Source organism: Bufo gargarizans, unplaced genomic scaffold, assembly GCF_014858855.1.
Source record: "Bufo gargarizans isolate SCDJY-AF-19 unplaced genomic scaffold, ASM1485885v1 original_scaffold_954_pilon, whole genome shotgun sequence".
In the NCBI taxonomy this organism is placed as follows: domain Eukaryota; kingdom Metazoa; phylum Chordata; class Amphibia; order Anura; family Bufonidae; genus Bufo; species Bufo gargarizans.
Window position 1 is genome coordinate 618 of NW_025334770.1, and position 26,074 is coordinate 26,691.

At 55.3% G+C, this 26,074-nt stretch overlaps 1 protein-coding gene across 1 annotated transcript; it reads left to right on the plus strand.

Annotated features, from left to right (window-relative positions):
• Positions 1-4,513: 4,513 nt before the first annotated feature.
• On the plus strand, positions 4,514-25,151 carry LOC122924257 (reticulon-2-like). Its single transcript, XM_044275186.1, has 7 exons — positions 4,514-4,716; positions 7,287-7,485; positions 11,565-11,700; positions 14,070-14,139; positions 17,772-17,818; positions 22,152-22,210; positions 24,648-25,151. Exons 1-7 carry the CDS (start codon positions 4,704-4,706, stop codon positions 24,688-24,690), a joined length of 567 nt encoding a protein of 188 aa, XP_044131121.1. The 5' UTR covers positions 4,514-4,703; the 3' UTR covers positions 24,691-25,151.
• Positions 25,152-26,074: the final 923 nt, after the last annotated feature.

A 26,074-nucleotide genomic window follows, 5' to 3' on the forward strand; every position in this document is an offset into this window, starting at 1 on the left:
TCAGTTATATTATACAGGAGGTGACATCACCTGCTCTCCAGATATCAGTTATATTATACAGGAGGTGACATCACCGCTCTCCAGATATCCGTTATATTATACAGGAGGTGACATCACCCCTCTCCAGATATCTGTTATATTATACAGGAGGTGACATCACCGCTCTCCAGATATCAGTTATATTATACAGGAGGTGACATCACCGCTCTCCAGATATCAGTTATATTATACAGGAGGTGACATCACCGCTCTCCAGATATCAGTTATATTATACAGGAGGTGACATCACCGCTCTCCAGATATCAGTTATATTATACAGGAGGTGACATCACCGCTCTCCAGATATCAGTTATATTATACAGGAGGTGACATCACCGCTCCTCCAGATATCAGTTATATTATACGGAGGTGACATCACCGCTCTCCAGATATCAGTTATATTATACAGGAGGTGACATCACCCGCCCTCCAGATATCAGTTATATTATACAGGAGGTGACATCACCGCTCTCCAGATATCAGTTATATTATACAGGAGGTGACATCACCGCCCTCCAGATATCAGTTATATTATACAGGAGGTGACATCACCGCTCTCCAGATATCAGTTATATTATACAGGAGGTGACATCACCGCTCTCCAGATATCAGTGATATTATACAGGAGGTGACATCACCGCTCTCCAGATATCAGTTATATTATACAGGAGGTGACATCACCGCTCTCCAGATATCAGTTATATTATACAGGAGGTGACATCACCGCCCTCCAGATATCAGTTATATTATACAGGAGGTGACATCACCGCTCTCCAGATATCCGTTATATTATACAGGAGGTGACATCACCGCTCTCCAGATATCAGTGATATTATACAGGAGGTGACATCACCGCCCTCCGGATATCAGTGATATTATACAGGAGGTGACATCACCGCCCTCCGGATATGTGCTGGTATGTGAGGAGAGGCGCTGCTTTGTCCTGGCTGGCTCCCTTGTTTTGCGGCTTATCACCTGGCATCCCTTGATCTCTATAAGCCGCACAGCTTTGTATTAAAGCGTCTGTGAATGACGGGAATCTCGGGCTGATGATGGAGCTGTTTGGAAATGAGAGCTTTATATCTGTCTCCGTATTCCGTCCCTTTGTTCCATTTCTCGACTGTTGTCTGTTTTCTCTGTAACTCACTTTCTATGTGTATCAGATTCACCCCCTCCAGCCCTTCATCTGCCCCTCCAGCCCTTCATCTGCCCCTCCAGCCCTTCATCTCCCCCCTCCAGCCCTTCATCTGCCCCCTCCAGCCCTTCATCTGCCCCTCCAGCCCTTCATCTGCCCCCTCCAGCCCTTCATCTGCCCCCTCCAGCCCTTCATCTGCCCCCTCCAGCCCTTCATCTGCCCCCTCCAGCCCTTCATCTGCCCCTCCAGCCCTTCATCTGCCCCTCCAGCCCTTCATCTGCCCCCTCCAGCCCTTCATCTGCCCCCTCCAGCCCTTCATCTGCCCCCTCCAGCCCTTCATCTGCCCCCTCCAGCCCTTCATCTGCCCCTCCAGCCCTTCATCTGCCCCTCCAGCCCTTCATCTGCCCCCTCCAGCCCTTCATCTGCCCCCTCCAGCCCTTCATCTGCCCCCTCCAGCCCTTCATCCGCCCCCTCCAGCCCTTCATCCGCCCCCTCCAGCCCTTCATCCGCCCCCTCCAGCCCTTCATCCGCCCCCTCCAGCCCTTCATCCGCCCCCTCCAGCCCTTCATCTGCCCCCTCCAGGCTAATGTCTGCGGTGCCTCCATCAGTGGTGGATATCAGTGTATACTGCACAGTGACCGGGGGGATCCAGTGTGGGCACAGGGCTAATGTCTGCGGTGCCTCCATCAGTGGTGGATATCGGTGTATACTGCACAGTGACCGGGGGGATCCAGTGTGGGCACAGGGATAATGTCTGCGGTGCCTCCATCAGTGGTGGATATCGGTGTATACTGCACAGTGACCGGGGGGATCCAGTGTGGGCACAGGGCTAATGTCTGCGGTGCCTCCATCAGTGGTGGATATCGGTGTATACTGCACAGTGACCGGGGGGATCCAGTGTGGGCACAGGGATAATGTCTGCGGTGCCTCCATCAGTGGTGGATATCTGTGTATACTGCACAGTGACCGGGGGGATCCAGTGTGGGCACAGGGATAATGTCTGCGGTGCCTCCATCAGTGGTGGATATCGGTGTATACTGCACAGTGACCGGGGGGATCCAGTGTGGGCACAGGGCTAATGTCTGCGGTGCCTCCATCAGTGGTGGATATCGGTGTATACTGCACAGTGACCGGGGGGATCCAGTGTGGGCACAGGGATAATGTCTGCGGTGCCTCCATCAGTGGTGGATATCGGTGTATACTGCACCCAGTGACCGGGGGGATCCAGTGTGGGCACAGGGCTAATGTCTGCGGTGCCTCCATCAGTGGTGGATATCTGTGTATACTGCACCCAGTGACCGGGGGATCCAGTGTGGGCACAGGGCTAATGTCTGCGGTGCCTCCATCAGTGGTGGATATCTGTGTTTACTGCACAGTGACCGGGGGGATCCAGTGTGGGCACAGGGCTAATGTCTGCGGTGCCTCCATCAGTGGTGGATATCGGTGTATACTCCACAGTGACCGGGGGGATCCAGTGTGGGCACAGGGCTAATGTCTGCGGTGCCTCCATCAGTGGTGGATATCTGTGTATACTGCACAGTGACCGGGGGAATCCAGTGTGGGCACAGGGCTAATGTCTGCGGTGCCTCCATCAGTGGTGGATATCGGTGTATACTGCACAGTGACCGGGGGGATCCAGTGTGGGCACAGGGATAATGTCTGCGGTGCCTCCATCAGTGGTGGATATCGGTGTATACTGCACAGTGACCGGGGGGATCCAGTGTGGGCACAGGGATAATGTCTGCGGTGCCTCCATCAGTGGTGGATATCGGTGTATACTGCACAGTGACCGGGGGGATCCAGTGTGGGCACAGGGCTAATGTCTGCGGTGCCTCCATCAGTGGTGGATATCTGTGTATACTGCACAGTGACCGGGGGGATCCAGTGTAGGCACAGGGCTAATGTCTGCGGTGCCTCCATCAGTGGTGGATATCAGTGTATACTGCACAGTGACCGGGGGGATCCAGTGTGGGCACAGGGCTAATGTCTGCGGTGCCTCCATCAGTGGTGGATATCTGTGTATACTGCACAGTGACCGGGGGGATCCAGTGTGGGCACAGGGCTAATGTCTGCGGTGCCTCCATCAGTGGTGGATATCAGTGTATACTGCACAGTGACCGGGGGGATCCAGTGTGGGCACAGGGCTAATGTCTGCGGTGCCTCCATCAGTGGTGGATATCTGTGTATACTGCACCCAGTGACCGGGGGGATCCAGTGTGGGCACAGGGCTAATGTCTGCGGTGCCTCCATCAGTGGTGGATATCGGTGTATACTGCACAGTGACCGGGGGGATCCAGTGTGGGCACAGGGCTAATGTCTGCGGTGCCTCCATCAGTGGTGGATATCTGTGTATACTGCACCCAGTGACCGGGGGGATCCAGTGTGGGCACAGGGATAATGTCTGCGGTGCCTCCATCAGTGGTGGATATCGGTGTATACTGCACAGTGACCGGGAGGGGATCCAGTGTGGGCACAGGGCTAATGTCTGCGGTGCCTCCATCAGTGGTGGATATCGGTTTATACTGCACAGTGACCGGGGGGATCCAGTGTGGGCACAGGGATAATGTCTGCGGTGCCTCCATCAGTGGTGGATATCGGTGTATACTGCACAGTGACCGGGGGGATCCAGTGTGGGCACAGGGATAATGTCTGCGGTGCCTCCATCAGTGGTGGATATCTGTGTATACTGCACAGTGACCGGGGGGATCCAGTGTGGGCACAGGGATAATGTCTGCGGTGCCTCCATCAGTGGTGGATATCGGTGTATACTGCACAGTGACCGGGGGGATCCAGTGTAGGCACAGGGCTAATGTCTGCGGTGCCTCCATCAGTGGTGGATATCGGTGTATACTGCACAGTGACCGGGGGATCCAGTGTGGGCACAGGGCTAATGTCTGCGGTGCCTCCATCAGTGGTGGATATCGGTGTATACTGCACAGTGACCGGGGGGATCCAGTGTGGGCACAGGGCTAATGTCTGCGGTGCCTCCATCAGTGGTGGATATCTGTGTATACTGCACAGTGACCGGGGGATCCAGTGTGGGCACAGGGCTAATGTCTGCGGTGCCTCCATCAGTGGTGGATATCGGTGTATACTGCACAGTGACCGGGGGGATCCAGTGTGGGCACAGGGATAATGTCTGCGGTGCCTCCATCAGTGGTGGATATCTGTGTATACTGCACAGTGACCGGGGGATCCAGTGTGGGCACACGGTGCCCTGTTTGGGTACATGTGGGGTCCAGTGCGGACGTTGTTGGGGGGGGGGGCACTGAGTTTTTCATGGTTTTGCCTGGTATTAATGTTGGTGCTGGCCTGAGGCGTGAGTGGCCCCATTATAGCCGGTGTCTCCCGGGTTTATATGAGGGTCGCCCTGCGGGGCGTGGGCAGCTGTGTCTTTTTCTGGCCTGGGTGGGGGTCGCCCTCAGGGGGGTGGTCCCTGCCCGTCTATATTTAGTGTCTTCTTCTGTCCCTCACAGGCCGCACAGAGTCCCTGCACCTGTCACCCCGGAGCAGCTTCCAGGAGGACGACATGAAGAAAGCGGGTGAGTTCTGGGTGAAGGGGCCCCCATGCTGCATCCCTCCAGGGCCCCACAACTCCCATCATCCACCTGCTGATCTGCTGTATGGGCTTTGGGGAGGAAGTTTTAGGGGTCACATCTTTTTGAAACCTGTGGAAGGCATAATGTGGCGCAACATGGGCGGGCCCTCACAGGGCAGGACGCTGGGGCCCCTTCTTTTCATGTTACTTCCTATTAAACGGGGTCCAGAGATTTGTTAGAAGTGTCATGAATCAGGGCCCCGTCTAGCAGTATTAGCGCCGGGGCCCGTGTCCTGTGCTGGCTGGGAGTCACCCCATAATTGTAACTACAGCATCTCTGAATAGATAGGGCCCCTGGAAGGCAGCATTGCGGGGCCCAGGCACGCACAGTTAGGCCTCATGCACACGAATATTGTTTGTTTCCGTGTCCGTCCCGTTTTTTTGCGGATAGGATGTGGACCCATTCATTTCAGCCGTGTGCTGTCCGCATCAGTATGTCCTTTCCGTTACCACGCAAAAAAAATAGTGCATGTCCTATTTTTTTTCTAGTTTGCGGACAAGGATAGGCATTATTACAATGGATCCACAGAAAAAACGGATCCGCAAAAAAGGATGCCGTACAGAATGTAATTTGTTTTTTTTTGCGGACCGCAAAACGTATATGGTCGTGTGCATGTAGCCTTACTACGGGAGGACTGCCCCAGCATTATGTATGTGTTATAATGTCATCGCCTGGAGGCACATGACACAAAGCACCGGTTCAGGTGACCGCACACTCTGCACCCGTGCTGACCCTCTGCCCGCACTCTGCACCCGTGCTGACCCTCTGCCCGCACTCTGCACCCGTGCTGACCCTCTGCCCGCACTCTGCCCCCGTGCTGACCCTCTGCCCGCACTCTGCCCCCGTGCTGACCCTCTGCCCGCACTCTGCACCCGTGCTGACCCTCTGCCCGCACTCTGCGCCCGTGCTGACCCTCTGCCCGCACTCTGCGCCCGTGCTGACCCTCTGCCCGCACTCTGCCCCCGTGCTGACCCTCTGCCCGCACTCTGCGCCCGTGCTGACCCTCTGCCCGCACTCTGCGCCCGTGCTGACCTTCTGCCCGCACTCTGCGCCCGTGCTGACCCTCTGCCTGCACTCTGCGCTTGTGCTGACCCTCTGCCCGCACTCTGCGCCCATGCTGACCCTCTGCCCGCACTCTGCGCCCGTGCTGACCCTCTGCCCGCACTCTGCGCCCGTGCTGACCATCTCCCCGCACTCTGCGCCCGTGCTGACCCTCTCCCCGCACTCTGCGCCCGTGCTGACCCTCTCCCCGCACTCTGCGCCCGTGCTGACCCTCTCCCCGCACTCTGCGCCCGTGCTGACCCTCTCCCCGCACTCTGCGCCCATGCTGACCCTCTCCCCGCACTCTGCGCCCGTGCTGACCCTCTCCCCGCACTCTGCGCCCGTGCTGACCCTCTCCCCGCACTCTGCGCCCGTGCTGACCCTCTCCCCGCACTCTGCGCCCGTGCTGACCCTCTCCCCGCACTCTGCGCCCGTGCTGACCCTCTCCCCGCACTCTGCGCCCGTGCTGACCCTCTCCCCGCACTCTGCGCCCGTGCTGACCCTCTCCCCGCACTCTGCGCCCGTGCTGACCCTCTCCCCGCACTCTGCGCCCGTGCTGACCCTCTCCCCGCACTCTGCGCCCGTGCTGACCCTCTCCCCGCACTCTGCGCCCGTGCTGACCCTCTCCCCGCACTCTGCGCCCGTGCTGACCCTCTCCCCGCACTCTGCGCCCGTGCTGACCCTCTCCCCGCACTCTGCGCCCGTGCTGACCCTCTCCCCGCACTCTGCGCCCGTGCTGACCCTCTCCCCGCACTCTGCGCCCGTGCTGACCCTCTCCCCGCCCCGCACTCTGCGCCCGTGCTGACCCTCTCCCCGCACTCTGCGCCCGTGCTGACCCTCTCCCCGCACTCTGCGCCCGTGCTGACCCTCTGCCCGCACTCTGCGCCCGTGCTGACCCTCTGCCCGCACTCTGCGCCCGTGCTGACCATCTCCCCGCACTGTGCGCCCTTGCTGACCCTCTCCCCGCACTGTGCCCCCGTGCTGACCCTCTCCCCGCACTCTGCCCCCGTGCTGACCCTCTCCCCGCACTCTGCCCCCGTGCTGACCCTCTGCCCGCACTCTGCCCCCGTGCTGACCCTCTGCCCGCACTCTGCCCCCGTGCTGACCCTCTGCCCGCACTCTGCCCCCGTGCTGACCCTCTGCCCGCACTCTGCCCCCGTGCTGACCCTCTGCCCGCACTCTGCCCCCGTGCTGACCCTCTGCCCGCACTCTGCCCCCGTGCTGACCCTCTGCCCGCACTCTGCGCCCGTGCTGACCCTCTCCCCGCACTCTGCCCCCGTGCTGACCCTCTCCCCGCACTCTGCCCCCGTGCTGACCCTCTCCCCGCACTCTGCCCCCGTGCTGACCCTCTCCCCGCACTCTGCCCCCGTGCTGACCCTCTCCCCGCACTCTGCCCCCGTGCTGACCCTCTGCCCGCACTCTGCACCCTCACTGTGCACCCATACTGACGCTCTCCCTTCTCTCTATCTCAGTGGCAGACCTCCTGTACTGGAGAAACATCTCTCTTTCCGCTGTCTGTCTCACCGGCCTCACCCTGTGCCTGCTGTGTCTCATCCAGTTCAGTGTGATCAGCGTCGTCTCTTACGCTTCTCTCCTCATCCTCAGCGCGGCGCTCACAATGCAGCTGTACTGGAAGGTGCTAAAGAAAGGGGACGGAGCAAACCCCTTCCAGTAAGTGCTCCGAACCACCACAGGGTCAAGGTTACTGAGTGCAGCAGAGAACTGTAGCAGTGTCAGGGTTACTGAGAGCAGCAGAGAACTGTAGCAGTGTCAGGGTTACTGATGTCGCAGAGAACTGTAGCAGTGTCAGGGTTACTGAGAGCAGCAGAGAACTGTAGCAGTGTCAGGGTTACTGAGAGCAGCAGAGAACTGTAGCAGTGTCAGGGTTACTGAGAGCAGCAGAGAACTGTAGCAGTGTCAGGGTTACTGATGTCGCAGAGAACTGTAGCAGTGTCAGGGTTACTGATGTCGCAGAGAACTGTAGCAGTGTCAGGGTTACTGAGTGCAGCAGAGAACTGTAGCAGTGTCAGGGTTACTGAGTGCAGCAGAGAACTGTAGCAGTGTCAGGGTTACCGAGTGCAGCAGAGAACTGTAGCAGTGTCAGGGTTACTGAGAGCAGCAGAGAACTGTAGCAGTGTCAGGGTTACTGAGTGCAGCAGAGAACTGTAGCAGTGTCAGGGTTACTGATGTCGCAGAGAACTGTAGCAGTGTCGGGGTTACTGAGAGCAGCAGAGAACTGTAGCAGTGTCAGGGTTACCGAGTGCAGCAGAGAACTGTAGCAGTGTCAGGGTTACTGAGAGCAGCAGAGAACTGTAGCAGTGTCAGGGTTACTGAGAGCAGCAGAGAACTGTAGCAGTGTCAGGGTTACTGAGAGCAGCAGAGAACTGTAGCAGTGTCAGGGTTACTGAGAGCAGCAGAGAACTGTAGCAGTGTCAGGGTTACTGAGAGCAGCAGAGAACTGTAACAGTGTCAGGGTTACTGATGTCGCAGAGAACTGTAGCAGTGTCAGGGTTACCGAGTGCAGCAGAGAACTGTAGCAGTGTCAGGGTTACTGATGTAGCAGAGAACTGTAGCAGTGTCAGGGTTACTGAGTGCAGCAGAGAACTGTAGCAGTGTCAGGGTTACTGAGAGCAGCAGAGAACTGTAGCAGTGTCAGGGTTACTGATGTCGCAGAGAACTGTAGCAGTGTCAGGGTTACTGAGAGCAGCAGAGAACTGTAGCAGTGTCAGGGTTACTGATGTAGCAGAGAACTGTAGCAGTGTCAGGGTTGCCGAGTGCAGCAGAGAACTGTAGCAGTGTCAGGGTTGCCGAGTGCAGCAGAGAACTGTAGCAGTGTCAGGGTTGCCGAGTGCAGCAGAGAACTGTAGCAGTGTCAGGGTTACCGAGTGCAGCAGAGAACTGTAGCAGTGTCAGGTTTGCTGAGTGCAGCAGAGAACTGTAGCAGTGTCAGGGTTACTGAGTGTAGCAGAGAACTGTAGCAGTGTCAGGGTTACTGATGTAGCAGAGAACTGTAGCAGTGTCAGGGTTACTGAGTGTAGCAGAGAACTGTAGCAGTGTCAGGGTTACTGATGTAGCAGAGAACTGTAGCAGTGTCAGGGTTACTGAGTGCAGCAGAGAACTGTGGCAGTGTCAGGGTTACTGAGTGCAGCAGAGAACTGTAGCAGTGTCAGGGTTACTGAGTGCAGCAGAGAACTGTAGCAGTGTCAGGGTTACTGATGTAGCAGAGAACTGTAGCAGTGTCAGGGTTACTGAGTGCAGCAGAGAACTGTAGCAGTGTCAGGTTTGTTGAGTGCAGCAGAGAACTGTAGCAGTGTCAGGGTTACTGATGTAGCAGAGAACTGTAGCAGTGTCAGGGTTACTGAGTGCAGCAGAGAACTGTAGCAGAAATAAGATAATAATGCACTTAGTAAAGTAGATGCAAGCACTATATATGGACGAAGTCCTCACTCTGATATGATAATGTCTGAGACACTTAGTCAATATATTTTGATCAAAACACATCTGAGCCCGCCACCAAGCGTCAAGGTGGTCTCAGGTCAGGCGGGTCCTACGCTAAACCTACCTAAGCCGTTGGGCTTCTATGTTCAGGAGCGCAGACGCCGCACATATGGTGCGCTGCTCCTAGTCACCTCCATGTGCATCAAGCAACCAATGGGAGGAGGAGCAAGCACAGCCATATGTACCACCTAATTAAGGCGCTCAGTGATGTAGCAGAGAACTGTAGCAGTGTCAGGGTTACTGAGAGCAGCAGAGAACTGTAGCAGTGTCAGGGTTACCGAGTGCAGCAGAGAACTGTAGCAGTGTCAGGGTTACTGAGAGCAGCAGAGAACTGTAGCAGTGTCAGGGTTAGTGATGTAGCAGAGAACTGTAGCAGTGTCAGGGTTACTGATGTAGCAGAGAACTGTAGCAGTGTCAGGGTTACCGAGTGCAGCAGAGAACTGTAGCAGTGTCAGGGTTACCGAGTGCAGCAGAGAACTGTAGCAGTGTCAGGGTTACCGAGTGCAGCAGAGAACTGTAGCAGTGTCAGGGTTACCGAGTGCAGCAGAGAACTGTAGCAGTGTCAGGGTTACCGAGTGCAGCAGAGAACTGTAGCAGTGTCAGGGTTACTGAGAGCAGCAGAGAACTGTAGCAGTGTCAGGGTTACTGAGAGCAGCAGAGAACTGTAGCAGTGTCAGGGTTACTGATGTTGCAGAGAACTGTAGCAGTGTCAGGGTTACTGAGAGCAGCAGAGAACTGTAGCAGTGTCAGGGTTACTGATGTAGCAGAGAACTGTAGCAGTGTCAGGGTTACTGATGTTGCAGAGAACTGTAGCAGTGTCAGGGTTACTGAGAGCAGCAGAGAACTGTAGCAGTGTCAGGGTTACTGATGTAGCAGAGAACTGTAGCAGTGTCGGGGTTACCGAGTGCAGCAGAGAACTGTAGCAGTGTCAGGGTTAATGAGTGCAGCAGAGAACTGTAGCAGTGTCAGGGTTACCGAGTGCAGCAGAGAACTGTAGCAGTGTCAGGGTTACCTAGTGCAGCAGAGAACTGTAGCAGTGTCAGGGTTACTGATGTCGCAGAGAACTGTAGCAGTGTCAGGGTTACTGAGAGCAGCAGAGAACTGTAGCAGTGTCAGGGTTACTGAGAGCAGCAGAGAACTGTAGCAGTGTCAGGGTTACTGAGTGCAGCAGAGAACTGTAGCAGTGTCAGGGTTACTGAGTGCAGCAGAGAACTGCAGCAGTGTCAGGGTTACTGAGAGCAGCAGAGAACTGTAGCAGTGTCAGGTTTGCTGAGTGCAGCAGAGAACTGTAGCAGTGTCAGGGTATACTGAGTGCAGCAGAGAACTGTAGCAGTGTCAGGGTTACTGAGTGCAGCAGAGAACTGTAGCAGTGTCAGGGTTACTGAGAGCAGCAGAGAACTGTAGCAGTGTCAGGGTTACTGAGTGCAGCAGAGAACTGTAGCAGTGTCAGGGTTACTGAGTGCAGCAGAGAACTGTAGCAGTGTCAGGGTTACTGAGTGTAGCAGAGAACTGTAGCAGTGTCAGGGTTACCGAGTGCAGCAGAGAACTGTAGCAGTGTCAGGGTTACTGAGTGCAGCAGAGAACTGTAGCAGTGTCAGGGTTACCGAGTGCAGCAGAGAACTGTAGCAGTGTCAGGGTTACTGATGTAGCAGAGAACTGTAGCAGTGTCAGGGTTACTGAGTGCAGCAGAGAACTGTAGCAGTGTCAGGGTTACTGAGTGCAGCAGAGAACTGTAGCAGTGTCAGGGTTACTGAGTGCAGCAGAGAACTGTAACAGTGTCAGGGTTACCGAGTGCAGCAGAGAACTGTAGCAGTGTCAGGGTTACCGAGAGCAGCAGAGAACTGTAGCAGTGTCAGGGTTACCGAGTGCAGCAGAGAACTGTAGCAGTGTCAGGGTTACCGAGAGCAGCAGAGAACTGTAGCAGTGTCAGGGTTACTGAGAGCAGCAGAGAACTGTAGCAGTGTCAGGGTTACCGAGAGCAGCAGAGAACTGTAGCAGTGTCAGGGTTACCGAGTGCAGCAGAGAACTGTAGCAGTGTCAGGGTTACCGAGAGCAGCAGAGAACTGTAGCAGTGTCAGGGTTACTGAGTGCAGCAGAGAACTGTAGCAGTGTCAGGGTTACTGAGTGCAGCAGAGAACTGTAGCAGTGTCAGGGTTACTGAGTGCAGCAGAGAACTGTAGCAGTGTCAGGGTTACTGATGTAGCAGTGCTGGTTTCTCTCGAGTAGTAGAGTGTTTATTTCACCCTCCTCAGGAGGTATCTGGACATGGATCCCGTCCCTCAGCAGCAGGTGGAGGTGATCTCCGCTCGTCTTGTGCTTCTCCTCTTTTCTGCGCTCTCCACTCTCCGCAGACTCTTCTTAGTGCAGGACACCAAGGAGTCCCTGAAGGTAAATCCCCACATCGTCCCCTCCCCCCTCCTGTGTCTCCCCTTCCCTCCCCTCTCCTGTGTCTCCCCTTCCCTCCCCCCTCCTGTGTCTCCCCTTCCCTCCCCTCTCCTGTGTCTCTACTTTCTCCTTCCCTCCCCCTCCTGTGTCTCCCCTCTCTCCTTCCCTCCCCCCTCCTGTGTCTCCCCTCTCTCCTTCCCTCCCCCTCCTGTGTCTCCCCTCTCTCCTTCCCTCCCCTCTCCTGTGTCTCTCCTCTCTCCTTCCCTCCCCCCTCCTCTGTCTCCCCTCTCTCCTTCCCTCCCCCTCCTCTGTCTCCCCTCTCTCCTTCCCTCCCCTCTCCTGTGTCTCCCCTCTCTCCTTCCCTCCCCTCTCCTGTGTCTCCCCTCTCTCCTTCCCTCCCCCCTCCTGTGTCTCCCCTCTCTCCTTCCCTCCCCCTCCTGTGTCTCCCCTCTCTCCTTCCCTCCCCCCTCCTGTGTCTCCCCTCTCTCCTTCCCTCCCCCCTCCTGTGTCTCCCCTCTCTCCCTCCCTCCCCCCTCCTCTGTCTCCCCTCTCTCCTTCCCTCCCCCTCCTGTGTCTCCCCTCTCTCCTTCCCTCCCCCCTCCTGTGTCTCCCCTCTCCCCTTCCCTCCCCCCTCCTGTGTCTCCCCTTTCTCCTTCCCTCCCCCCTCCTGTGTCTCCCCTCTCTCCTTCCCTCCCCCTCCTGTGTCTCCCCTCCCCCCTCCTGTGTCTCCCCTCCCCCCTCCTGTGTCTCCCCTCTCTCCTTCCCTCCCCCCTCCTGTCTCTCCCCTCTCTCCTTCCCTCCCCTCTCCTGTGTCTCTCCTCTCTCCTTCCCTCCCCCCTCCTGTGTCTCCCCTCTCTCCTTCCCTCCCCCTCCTCTGTCTCCCCTCTCTCCTTCCCTCCCCTCTCCTGTGTCTCCCCTCTCTCCTTCCCTCCCCCCTCCTGTGTCTCCCCTCTCTCCTTCCCTACCCCCCTCCTCTGTCTCCCCTCTCTCCTTCCCTCCCCCCTCCTGTGTCTCCCCTCTCTCCTTCCCTCCCCCCTCCTCTGTCTCCCCTCTCTCCTTCCCTCCCCCCTCCTGTCTCTCCCCTCTCTCCTTCCCTCCCCCCTCCTGTCTCTCCCCTCTCTCCTTCCCTCCCCCCTCCTGTGTCTCCCCTCTCTCCTTCCCTCCCCCCTCCTGTGTCTCCCCTCTCTCCTTCCCTCCCCCCTCCTGTGTCTCCCCTCTCTCCTTCCCTCCCCCTCCTGTGTCTCCCCTCCCCCCTCCTGTGTCTCCCCTCCCCCCTCCTGTGTCTCCCCTCCCCCCTCCTGTGTCTCCCCTCTCTCCTTCCCTCCCCCCTCCTGTCTCTCCCCTCTCTCCTTCCCTCCCCCTCCTGTGTCTCCCCTCTCTCCTTCCCTCCCCCCTCCTGTCTCTCCCCTCTCTCCTTCCCTCCCCCTCCTGTGTCTCCCCTCTCTCCTTCCCTCCCCCTCCTGTGTCTCCCCTCTCTCCTTCCCTCCCCCTCCTCTGTCTCCCCTCTCTCCTTCCCTCCCCCTCCTCTGTCTCCCCTCTCTCCTTCCCTCCCTCCCCCTCCTCTGTCTCCCCTCTCTCCTTCCCTCCCCCCCCCTCCTCTGTCTCCCCTCTCTCCTTCCCTCCCCCCCTCCTCTGTCTCCCCTCTCTCCTTCCCTCCCCCCCTCCTCTGTCTCCCCTCTCTCCTTCCCTCCCCCCTCCTCTGTCTCTCCTCTCTCCTTCCCTCTCCCTCCTCTGTCTCCCCTCTCTCCTTCCCTCCCCCCCTCCTCTGTCTCCCCTCTCTCCTTCCCTCTCCCTCCTCTGTCTCTCCTCTCTCCTTCCCTCTCCCTCCTCTGTCTCCCCTCTCTCCTTCCCTCCCCCCCTCCTCTGTCTCTCCTCTCTCCTTCCCTCCCCCTCCTCTGTCTCTCCTCTCTCCTTCCCTCCCCCTCCTCTGTCTCCCCTCTCTCCTTCCCTCCCTCCCCCTCCTCTGTCTCCCCTCTCTCCTTCCCTCCCCCCCCCTCCTCTGTCTCCCCTCTCTCCTTCCCTCCCCCCCTCCTCTGTCTCCCCTCTCTCCTTCCCTCCCCCCTCCTCTGTCTCCCCTCTCTCCTTCCCTCTCCCCTCCTCTGTCTCTCCTCTCTCCTTCCCTCTCCCCTCCTCTGTCTCCCCTCTCTCCTTCCCTCTCCCCTCCTCTGTCTCCCCTCTCTCCTTCCCTCCCCCCTCCTCTGTCTCCCCTCTCTCCTTCCCTCCCCCCTCCTCTGTCTCCCCTCTCTCCTTCCCTCTCCCCTCCTCTGTCTCCCCTCTCTCCTTCCCTCCCCCATCCTCTGTCTCCCCTCTCTCCTTCCCTCCCCCTCCTCTGTCTCCCCTCTCTCATTACTGTCCCTGCTCTTGTCTTTCAGTTCCTGCTCATCCTCTACCTCCTCACTTATGTTGGTGCTGTGGTTAATGGACTCACCCTTCTGCTCCTCGGTAAGAGTGGGCTCCCTAGTGATATATTGGGGGGCAGGCTGGGCCTCCCCTATGTACAGTGATATATTGGGGGGCAGGCTGGGCCTCCCCTGTGTACAGTGATATATTGGGGGGGCAGGCTGGGCCTCCCCTGTGTACAGTGATATATTGGGGGCAGGCTGGGCCTCCCCTGTGTACAGTGATATATTGGGGGCAGGCTGGGGCCTCCCCTGTGTACAGTTATATATTGGGGGCAGGCTGGGTTTCCCCTGTGTACAGTGATATATTGGGGTGCAGGCTGGGTCTCCCCTGTGTACAGTGATATATTGGGGTGCAGGCTGGGTCTTCCCTGTGTACAGTGATATATTGGGGGGCAGGCTGGGGCTCCCCTGTGTACAGTGATATATTGGGGGGCAGGCTGGGGCTCCCCTGTGTACAGTAATATATTGGGGGCAGGCTGGGCCTCCCCTGTGTACAGTGATATATTGGGGGCAGGCTGGGGCCTCCCCTGTGTACAGTTATATATTGGGGGCAGGCTGGGTTTCCCCTGTGTACAGTGATATATTGGGGTGCAGGCTGGGTCTCCCCTGTGTACAGTGATATATTGGGGTGCAGGCTGGGTCTTCCCTGTGTACAGTGATATATTGGGGGGCAGGCTGGGGCTCCCCTGTGTACAGTGATATATTGGGGGGCAGGCTGGGGCTCCCCTGTGTACAGTAATATATTGGGGGTAGGCCGGGGCTCTCCTGTGTACAGTGATATATTGGGGGGCAGGCTGGGGCTTCCCTGTGTACATTCATATATTGGGGGGGCAGGCTGGGGCTCTCCTGTGTACAGTCATATATTGGGGGGCAGGCTGGGGCTCCCCAGTGTACAGTGATATACTGGGGGGCAGGCTGGGGCTCCTCTGTGTACAGTGATATATTGGGGGCAGGCTGGGGCTCTCCTGTGTACAGTGATATATTGGGGTGCAGGCTGGGTCTCCCCTGTGTACAGTGATATATTGGGGTGCAGGCTGGGCCTCCCCTGTGTACAGTGATATATTGGGGGGCAGGCTGGTGCTCCCCTGTGTACAGTGATATATTGGGGACAGGCTGGGTATCCCCTTTGTACAGTGATATATTGGGGGGAGGCTGGGGCTCCCCTGTGTACAGTGATATATTGGCGACAGGCTGGGGCTCCCCTGTGTACAGTGATATATTGGCGACAGGCTGGGTATCCCCTGTGTACACTGATATATTGGGGGGCAGGCTGGGCCTCCCCTGTGTACAGTGATATATTGGGGGCAGGCTGGGGCTCCCCTGTGTACAGTGATATATTGGGGGGCAGGCTGGGGCTTCCCTGTGTACATTCATATATTGGGGGGCAGGCTGGGGCTCTCCTGTGTACAGTCATATATTGGGGGGCAGGCTGGGGCTCCCCTGTGTAAAGTGATATATTGGGGGGCAGGCTGGGGGCTCCCCTGTGTACAGTGATATATTGGGGGCAGGCTGGGGGCTCCCCTGTGTACAGTGATATATTGGGGGCAGGCTGGGGCCTCCCCTGTGTACAGTTATATATTGGGGGCAGGCTGGGTTTCCCCTGTGTACAGTGATATATTGGGGTGCAGGCTGGGTCTCCCCTGTGTACAGTGATATATTGGGGTGCAGGCTGTGTCTTCCCTGTGTACAGTGATATATTGGGGGGCAGGCTGGGGCTCCCCTGTGTACAGTAATATATTGGGGGCAGGCTGGGGCTTCCCTGTGTACATTCATATATTGGGGGGCAGGCTGGGGCTCTCCTGTGTACAGTCATATATTGGGGGGCAGGCTGGGGCTCCCCAGTGTACAGTGATATACTGGGGGGCAGGCTGGGGCTCCTCTGTGTACAGTGATATATTGGGGGCAGGCTGGGGCTCTCCTGTGTACAGTGATATATTGGGGTGCAGGCTGGGTCTCCACTGTGTACAGTGAAATATTGGGGTGCAGGCTGGGCCTCCCCTGTGTACAGTGATATATTGGGGGGCAGGCTGGGGCTCCCCTGTGTACAGTGATATATTGGGGACAGGCTGGGTATCCCCTTTGTACAGTGATATATTGGGGGGAGGCTGGGGCTCCCCGGTGTACACTGATATATTGGGGGGCAGGCTGGGGCTCCCCTGTGTACAGTCATATATTGGGGGCAGGCTGGGGCTCCCCTGTGTACAGTGATATATTGGGGGGCAGGCTGGGGCTCTCCTGTGTACAGTCATATATTGGGGGGCAGGCTGGGGCTCTCCTGTGTACATTCATATATTGGGGGGCAGGCTGGGGGCTCCCCTGTGTACAGTGATATATTGGGGGCAGGCTGGGGGCTCCCCTGTGTACAGTGATATATTGGGGGCAGGCTGGGGCCTCCCCTGTGTACAGTTATATATTGGGGGCAGGCTGGGTTTCCCCTGTGTACAGTGATATATTGGGGTGCAGGCTGGGTCTCCCCTGTGTACAGTGATATATTGGGGTGCAGGCTGTGTCTTCCCTGTGTACAGTGATATATTGGGGGGCAGGCTGGGGCTCCCCTGTGTACAGTAATATATTGGGGGCAGGCTGGGGCTTCCCTGTGTACATTCATATATTGGGGGGCAGGCTGGGGCTCTCCTGTGTACAGTCATATATTGGGGGGCAGGCTGGGGCTCCCCAGTGTACAGTGATATACTGGGGGGCAGGCTGGGGCTCCTCTGTGTACAGTGATATATTGGGGGCAGGCTGGGGCTCTCCTGTGTACAGTGATATATTGGGGTGCAGGCTGGGTCTCCACTGTGTACAGTGAAATATTGGGGTGCAGGCTGGGCCTCCCCTGTGTACAGTGATATATTGGGGGGCAGGCTGGGGCTCCCCTGTGTACAGTGATATATTGGGGACAGGCTGGGTATCCCCTTTGTACAGTGATATATTGGGGGGAGGCTGGGGCTCCCCTGTGTACACTGATATATTGGGGGGCAGGCTGGGGCTCCCCTGTGTACATTCATATATTGGGGGCAGGCTGGGGCTCCCCTGTGTACAGTGATATATTGGGGGGCAGGCTGGGGCTCTCCTGTGTACAGTCATATATTGGGGGGCAGGCTGGGGCTCCCCTGTGTACAGTGATATATTGGGGGGCAGGCTGGGGCTCCTCTGTGTACAGTGATATATTGGGGGCAGGCTGGGGCTCTCCTGTGTACATTTATATATTGGGGGGCAGGCTGGGGCTCCCCTGTGTACATTTATATATTGGGGGGCAGGCTGGGGCTCCCCTGTGTACATTCATATATTGGGGGGCAGGCTGGGGCTCCCCTGTGTACATTCATATATTGGGGGGGCAGGCTGGGGCTCCCCTGTGTACAGTCATATATTGGGGGGCAGGCTGGGGCTTCCCTGTGTACATCATATATTGGGGGGCAGGCTGGGGCTCTCCTGTGTACATTCATATATTGGGGGGCAGGCTGGGGCTCCCCTGTGTACAGTCATATATTGGGGGGCAGGCTGGGGCTTCCCTGTGTACATTCATATATTGGGGGGCAGGCTGGGGCTCTCCTGTGTACAGTCATATATTGGGGGGCAGGCTGGGGCTCTCCTGTGTACAGTCATATATTGGGGGGCAGGCTGTTGCTCCCCATTCTCCAGCTACTGGTTTTCATGCTCTTCTGTCTGTTTCAGGGGTGATTGGGGTCTTCACGTTTCCAGTCATGTACAGACACAACCAGGTGGGTTCCCTCTACCAGCGTCGGAGACCTTCTTTTTGATAATTTTGGGGATTCAACACCCAGGATGCATTGCTGCTGACTGGAATGTTAAAATAAATCGAAAAACACTTTGTTTTACAGAAATTGTTAAAAATAGCAAAGGTCTACACTGTAAGCTCTGTCTATAGGGTCACTCTGTAGAGAAACAGTGGGTACATATAGATACAGGCGGAGGAAGGACTATGTACAGGTCTACACTGTAAGCTCTGGCTATAGGGTCACCCTGTATAGAAGCAGTGGGTACATATAGATACAGGCGGAGGAAGGACTATGTACAGGTCTACACTGTAAGCTCTGGCTATAGGGTCACCCTGTATAGAAGCAGTGGGTACATATAGATACAGGCGGAGGAGGGACTATGTACAGGTCTACACTGTAAGCTCTGTCTATAGGGTCACCCTGTATAGAAGCAGTGGGTACATATAGATACAGGCGGAGGAAGGACTATGTACAGGTCTACACTGTAAGCTCTGTCTATAGGGTCACCCTGTATAGAAGCAGTGGGTACATATAGATACAGGCGGAGATAGGACTAGGTACAGGTCTACACTGTAAGCTCTGTCTATAGGGCCACCCTGTATAGAAGCAGTGGGTACATATAGATACAGGCGGAGGAAGGACTATGTACAGGTCTACACTGTAAGCTCTGGCTATAGGGTCACCCTGTATAGAAGCAGTGGGTACATATAGATACAGGCGGAGGAAGGACTATGTACAGGTCTACACTGTAAGCTCTGGCTATAGGGTCACCCTGTATAGAAGCAGTGGGTACATATAGATACAGGCGGAGGAAGGACTAGGTACAGGTCTACACTGTAAGCTCTGTCTATAGGGTCACTCTGTAGAGAAGCAGTGGGTACATATAGATACAGGCGGAGGAAGGACTATGTACAGGTCTACACTGTAAGCTCTGTCTATTGGGTCACCCTGTATAGAATCAGTGGGTACATATAGATACAGGCGGAGGAAGGACTATGTACAGGTCTACACTGTAAGCTCTGGCTATAGGGTCACCCTGTATAGAAGCAGTGGGTACATATAGATACAAGCGGAGGAAGGACTAGGTACAGGTCTACACTGTAAGCTCTGGCTATAGGGTCACCCTGTATAGAAGCAGTGGGTACATATAGATACAAGCGGAGGAAGGACTAGGTACAGGTCTACACTGTAAGCTCTGGCTATAGGGTCACCCTGTATAGAAGCAGTGGGTACATATAGATACAGGCGGAGGAAGGACTATGTACAGGTCTACACTGTAAGCTCTGTCTATAGGGCCACCCTGTATAGAAGCAGTGGGTACATATAGATACAGGCGGAGGAAGGACTATGTACAGGTCTACACAGTAAGCTCTGGCTATAGGGTCACCCTGTATAGAAGCAGTGGGTACATATAGATACAGGCGGAGGAAGGACTAGGTACAGGTCTACACTGTAAGCTCTGTCTATATGGTCACCCTGTATAGAAGCAGTGGGTACATATAGATACAGGCGGAGGAAGGACTATGTACAGGTCTACACTGTAAGCTCTGTCTATAGGGTCACCCTGTATAGAATCAGTGGGTACATATAGATACAGGCGGAGGAAGGACTATGTACAGGTCTACACTGTAAGCTCTGGCTATAGGGTCACCCTGTATAGAAGCAGTGGGTACATATAGATACAGGCGGAGGAAGGACTAGGTACAGGTCTACACTGTAAGCTCTGTCTATAGGGTCACCCTGTATAGAATCAGTGGGTACATATAGATACAGGCGGAGGAAGGACTATGTACAGGTCTACACTGTAAGCTCTGGCTATAGGGTCACCCTGTATAGAAGCAGTGGGTACATATAGATACAGGCGGAGGAAGGACTAGGTACAGGTCTACACTGTAAGCTCTGGCTATAGGGTCACCCTGTATAGAAGCAGTGGGTACATATAGATACAGGCAGAGGAAGGACTATGTACAGGTCTACACTGTAAGCTCTGTCTATATGGTCACCCTGTATAGAAGCAGTGGGTACATTTAGATACAGGCGGAGGAAGGACTATGTACAGGTCTACACTGTAAGCTCTGGCTATAGGGTCACCCTGTATAGAAGCAGTGGGTACATATAGATACAGACGGAGGAAGGACTATGTACAGGTCTACACAGTAAGCTCTGGCTATAGGGTCACCCTGTATAGAAGCAGTGGGTACATTTAGATACAGGCGGACGAAGGATTATGTACAGGTCTACACTGTAAGCTCTGGCTATAGGGTCACCCTGTATAGAAGCAGTGGGTACATATAGATACAGACGGAGGAAGGACTATGTACAGGTCTACACAGTAAGCTCTGTCTATAGGGTCACCCTGTATAGAAGCAGTGGGTACATATAGATATAGGCAGAGGAAGGACTATGTACAGGTCTACACTGTAAGCTCTGTCACCCTGTATAGAAGCAGTGGGTACATATAGATACAGGCGGAGATAGGACTAGGTACAGGTCTACACTGTAAGCTGTGTCTCTAGGATCACCCTGTATAGAATCAGTGGGTACATATAGATACAGGCGGAAGAAGGACTAGGTACATGTCTACACTGTAAGCTCTGTCTATAGGGTCACCCTGTATAGCAGCAGTGGGTACATATAGATATAGGCGGAGGAGGGACTATGTACAGGTCTACACTGTAAGCTGTGTCTATAGGGTCACCCTGTATAGAAGCAGTGGGTACATATAGATACAGGCGGAGATAGGACTAGGTACAGGTCTACACTGTAAGCTCTGTCTATAGGGTCACCCTGTATAGAAGCAGTGGGTACATATAGATACAGGCGGAGGAGGGACTATGTACAGGTCTACACTGTAAGCTCTGTCTATAAGGTCACCCTGTATAGAAGCAGTGGGTACATATAGATACAGGCAGGGGAAGGACTAGGTACATGTCTACACTGTAAGCTCTGTCTATAGGGTCACCCTGTATAGAAGCAGTGGGTACATATAGATACAGGCGGAGGAAGGACTATGTACAGGTCTACACTGTAAGCTCTGTCTATAGGGTCACCCTGTATAGAAGCAGTGGGTACATATAGATATAGGCAGAGGAAGGACTATGTACAGGTCTACACTGTAAGCTCTGTCTATAGGGTCACTCTGTAGAGAAGCAGTGGGTACATATAGATACAGGCGGAGGAAGGACTAGGTACAGGTCTACACTGTAAGCTCTGTCTATAGGGTCACCCTGTATAGAAGCAGTGGGCACATATAGATACAGGCGGAAGAAGGACTAGGTACATGTCTACACTGTAAGCTCTGTCTATAGGGCCACCCTGTATAGAAGCAGTGGGTACATATAGATACAGGCGGAGGAAGGACTAGGTACATGTCTACACTGTAAGCTCTGTCTATAGGGTCACCCTGTATAGAAGCAGTGGGTACATATAGATACAGGCGGAGATAGGACTATGTACAGGTCTACACTGTAAGCTCTGTCTATAGGGCCACCCTGTATAGAAGCAGTGGGTACATATAGATACAGGCGGAGGAAGGACTATGTACAGGTCTACACTGTAAGCTCTGTCTATAGGGCCACCCTGTATAGAAGCAGTGGGTACATATAGATACAGGCGGAAGAAGGACTATGTACAGGTCTACACTGTAAGCTCTGTCTATAGGGCCACCCTGTATAGAAGCAGTGGGTACATATAGATACAGGCGGAAGAAGGACTATGTACAGGTCTACACTGTAAGCTCTGTCTATAGGGCCACCCTGTATAGAAGCAGTGGGTACATATAGTCTAACACAGTGCGGGTTGTGTCTGGCAGGTATTTTCCTCCCAGCATGTGCGGCTGGGCTGGTTTCCAGCCAGGTAAGTTTAAATACCGGACCGGAGATTAAGTGCCGGTCCGGCTTTTGGCAGCACCTGGCTGTCCTTAAATAGGCAGCTGGGCTCAGCAGAGATGTCTCTGTTTTGGGGATCTGAGGCTTTGTGCCGTGCTGGAGGGCTGAGAGCCGCACGCTGGGGAGACAGGCCCCCTAAAGCCTGGACTACTGAAGGCAGAACTGCCAGCAAGGTGACTTGGGGTATATGGACTTTCCATTGTGTGTGAATTAACACCAAGACTGCAAAGTTACTGCTGTTTTGTGCAATTGTGTGAATAAACACTGGCGTTTTGAGTTAAGAACTTGTATTTCCTCTGTACTGCGCCCGCTCATCCCATCTAGCAGAGCGAAACCCCACAATAGATACAGGCGGAGCAGGGACTATGTACAGGTCTACACTGTATGCACTGTCTATAGGGTCACCCTGTCTGGTGGTCTCTCTGCAGGTGCTGGTCGATCGCCACGTCTCCATGGTCACCGGTCGGGTTGCAGCATTTCGAACAAAGTAAGAGAATAAATGGTGGAATGATGGACGAGTGCGTGTAGCAGAGCTGTGTGTGCACATGGTAGTACATGTGAGGAGCCAAGAGCGTTCCACGTGCCCCCCCCCACCCCATAAAGGTGACCTCCACAGCGCCCCCATAACTGTGACATCCACAGCACCCCCATAACGGTGACCTCCACAGCGCCCACATAACTGTGACATCCACAGCACCTTCATAATGGTGACATCCACAGCACCCCCATAATGGTGACATCCACAGCACCCCCATAATGGTGACATCCACAGTGCCCCCCATAACAGTGACATCCACAGTGCCCCCATAATGGTGACATCCACAGTGCCCCCATAATGGTGACATCCACAGTGCCCCCATAATGGTGACATCCTTTGGATGAGTGTCCTGTGAATGACCGTATTATGTCGGCACTATGGATGTCACTGTTATGGGGGCACTGTGGAGGTCACTGTTATGGGGGCACTGTGGAGGTCACTGTTATGGGGGCGCTGTGGAGGTCACTGTTATGGGGCGCTGTGGATGTCAGTGTTATGGGGGCACTGTGGATGTCACTGTTATGGGGGCACTGTGGATGTCACTGTTATGGGGGCGCTGTGGATGTCACTGTTATGGGGGCACTGTGGATGTCACTGTTATGGGGGCACTGTGGATGTCACTGTTATGGGGGCACTGTGGATGTCACTGTTATGGGGGCACTGTGGAGTCACTGTTATGGGGGCACTGTGGATGTCACTGTTATGGGGGCACTGTGGATGTCACTGTTATGGGGGCACTGTGGATGTCACTGTTATGGGGGCACTGTGGATGTCACTGTTATGGGGGCACTGTGGATGTCACTGTTATGGGGCGCTGTGGATGTCACTGTTATGGGGGCACTGTGGATGTCACTGTTATGGGGCTGTGGAGTCACTGTTATGGGGGCACTGTGGATGTCACTGTTATGGGGCGCTGTGGATGTCACTGTTATGGGGGCACTGTGGATGTCACTGTTATGGGGGCACTGTGGATGTCACTGTTATGGGGCACTGTGGATGTCCACTGTTATGGGTGGGCACTGTGAGGTCACTGTTATGGGGGGGCACGGTGGAGGTCACTGTTATGGGGGTCCTGTGGAGGTCACTGTTATGGGGGGCACGTGTGGAGTCACTGTTATGGGGGCACTGTGGAGGTCACTGTTATGGGGGCACTGTGGAGGTCACTGTTATGGGTGGGCACTGTGGAGGTCACTGTTATTGGGGGGGCGCTGTGGAGGTCACTGTTATGGGGGGCACTGTGGATGTCACTGTTATGGGGGCACTGTGGATGTCACTGTTATGGGGCACTGTGGGAGGTCACTGTTATGGGGGCGCTGTGGATGTCACTGTTATGGGTGGGGCACTGTGAAGGTCACTGTTATGGGGGGCCTGTGGAGGTCACTGTTATGGGGGGCACTGTGGAGGTCACTGTTATGGGGGGGCACTGCGGAGGTCACTGTTATGGGGGCACTGTGGAGGTCACTGTTGGGGGGGGCATGTGGTTCCACTGTTATGGGGGGCACTGTGGAGGTCACTGTTATGGGGGGCTGTGGATGTCACTGTTATGGGGCACTGTGGATGTCACTGTTATGGGGGCACTGTGGATGTCACTGTTATGGGGGCACTGTGGAGTCACTGTTATGGGGGCACTGTGGAGTCACTGTTATGGGGGCACTGTGGATGTCACTGTTATGGGGGCACTGTGGAGTCACTGTTATGGGGGCACTGTGGAGGTCACTGTTATGGGGCACTGTGGATGTCACTGTTATGGGGGCACTGTGGATGTCACTGTTATGGGCACTGTGGAGTCACTGTTATGGGGGGCACTGTGGAGTCACTGTTATGGGGCACTGTGGATGTCACTGTTATGGGGGCACTGTGGATGTCACTGTTATGGGGGCACTGTGGACGTCACTGTTATGGGGGCACTGTGGATGTCACTGTTATGGGGGCACTGTGGATGTCACTGTTATAGGGCACTGTGGAGGTCACTGTTATGGGGCACTGTGGATGTCATTGTTATGGGGGCACTGTGGATGTCACTGTTATGGGGCGCTGTGGATGTCATTGTTATGGGGGCGCTGTGGATGTCACTGTTATGGGTGGGCACTGTGGATGTCACTGTTATGGGGGCACTGTGGATGTCACTGTTATGGGGGCACTGTGGATGTCACTGTTATGGGGGCACTGTGGAGGTCAGTGTTATGGGGCTTTTTCTCCTCGCAGTCTATATGTTTTTTGCCCTTTGTCTTTCGCCTCAGTTCCCCCATATTACAGCCTCTGTTGAGGGAGGTTCAGTCTGTGATCTCTGCTGGCACTCAGGGTTATGTTATGGTGTCTCCTGGGGCCCCTGTTTTCGGGGCCCCTGTAGCGTCTTTTCATCTTTTGGTCTGTTTTTTTCCTACAGAGTTCGAGCTCAGTTGAGAAAACAAGGAACTAAAAGGGACTGAGAACCGCGGATGCTGCACTGGCCCCTCCCCCTCCGATAACATACCACCGTGGCCCCTCCCCCTCTGAGAAAATGCCACGATGGCTCCTCCCCTCCGGTAACATGCCACAGTGGCCCCTCCCTCTCAGGAAACATGCAACGGTGTTCCCTCCCCCTACAGTTACATGGTGCAGCGCCACCAACCATAGTATTCCAGATCCAAAGTGACTCCCAGTGGAGGCCCCTGAACACTCCCAGTGGAGGCCCCTGAACACTCCCAGTGGAGGCCCCTGAACACTCCCAGTGGAGGCCCCTGAACACTCCCAGTGGAGGCCCCTGAACACTCCCAGTGGAGGCCCCTGAAGACTCCCAGTGGAGGCCCCTGAAGACTCCAATCATTGTTACCGCAGGATCAAGTCACACAACAATGAGTGGAAAATTCTGCAACTCTGTGCACAATAAATTGTTGTTTTTTTATTTTAATTTTGTGTCTTTCTATTTAGTGACATAAAAATATCTCTATCTATATCTCTACCTGTCATGGGGCAGTATAGGGGTATAGCAATCCATGGTGTAGTGGGCAGTAGGGGGTGGGGATGTAGGGGGTGTATAGGGGTATAACAGTCTATGGTGTAGTGGGCAGTAGGGGGTGGGGATGTAGGGGGTGTATAGGGGTATAACAGTCTATGGTGTAGTGGGCAGTAGGGGGTGGGGATGTAGGGGGTGTATAGGGGTATAACAATCCATGGTGTAGTGGGCAGTAGGGGGTGGGGATGTAGGGGGTGTATAGGGGTATAACAGTCCATGGTGTAGTGGGCAGTAGGGGGTGGGGATGTAGGGGGTGTATAGGGGTATAACAGTCCATGGTGTAGTGGGCAGTAGGGGGTGGGGATGTAGGGGGTGTATAGGGGTATAACAGTCCATGGTGTAGTGGGCAGTAGGGGGTGGGGATGTAGGGGCAGTATAGGGGTATAACAGTCCATGGTGTCATGGGCAGTGGAGGGGTGGGGTTGTAAGGGCAGTATTGGGGTATAACAGTCCATGGTGTCATGGGCAGTGGAGGGGTGGGGTTGTAGGGGCAGTATAGGGGTATAACAGTCCATGGTGTAGTGGGCAGTAGGGGGTGGGGTTGTAGGGGCAGTATTGGGGTATAACAGTCCATGGTGTCGTGGGCAGTAGAGGAGTCAGGTTGTAGGGGCAGTATAGGGGTATCACAGTCCATGGTGTAGTGGGCAGTAGAGGGGTGGGGTTGTAGGGGCACTATAGGGGTATAACAGTCCATGGTGTAGTGGGCAGTGGATGGGTGGGGTTGTAGGGGCAGTATAGGGGTATAACAGTCCATGGTGTGGTGGGCAGTAGGGTGGTGGGGTTGTAAGGGCAGTATAGGGGTATAACAGTCCGTGGTG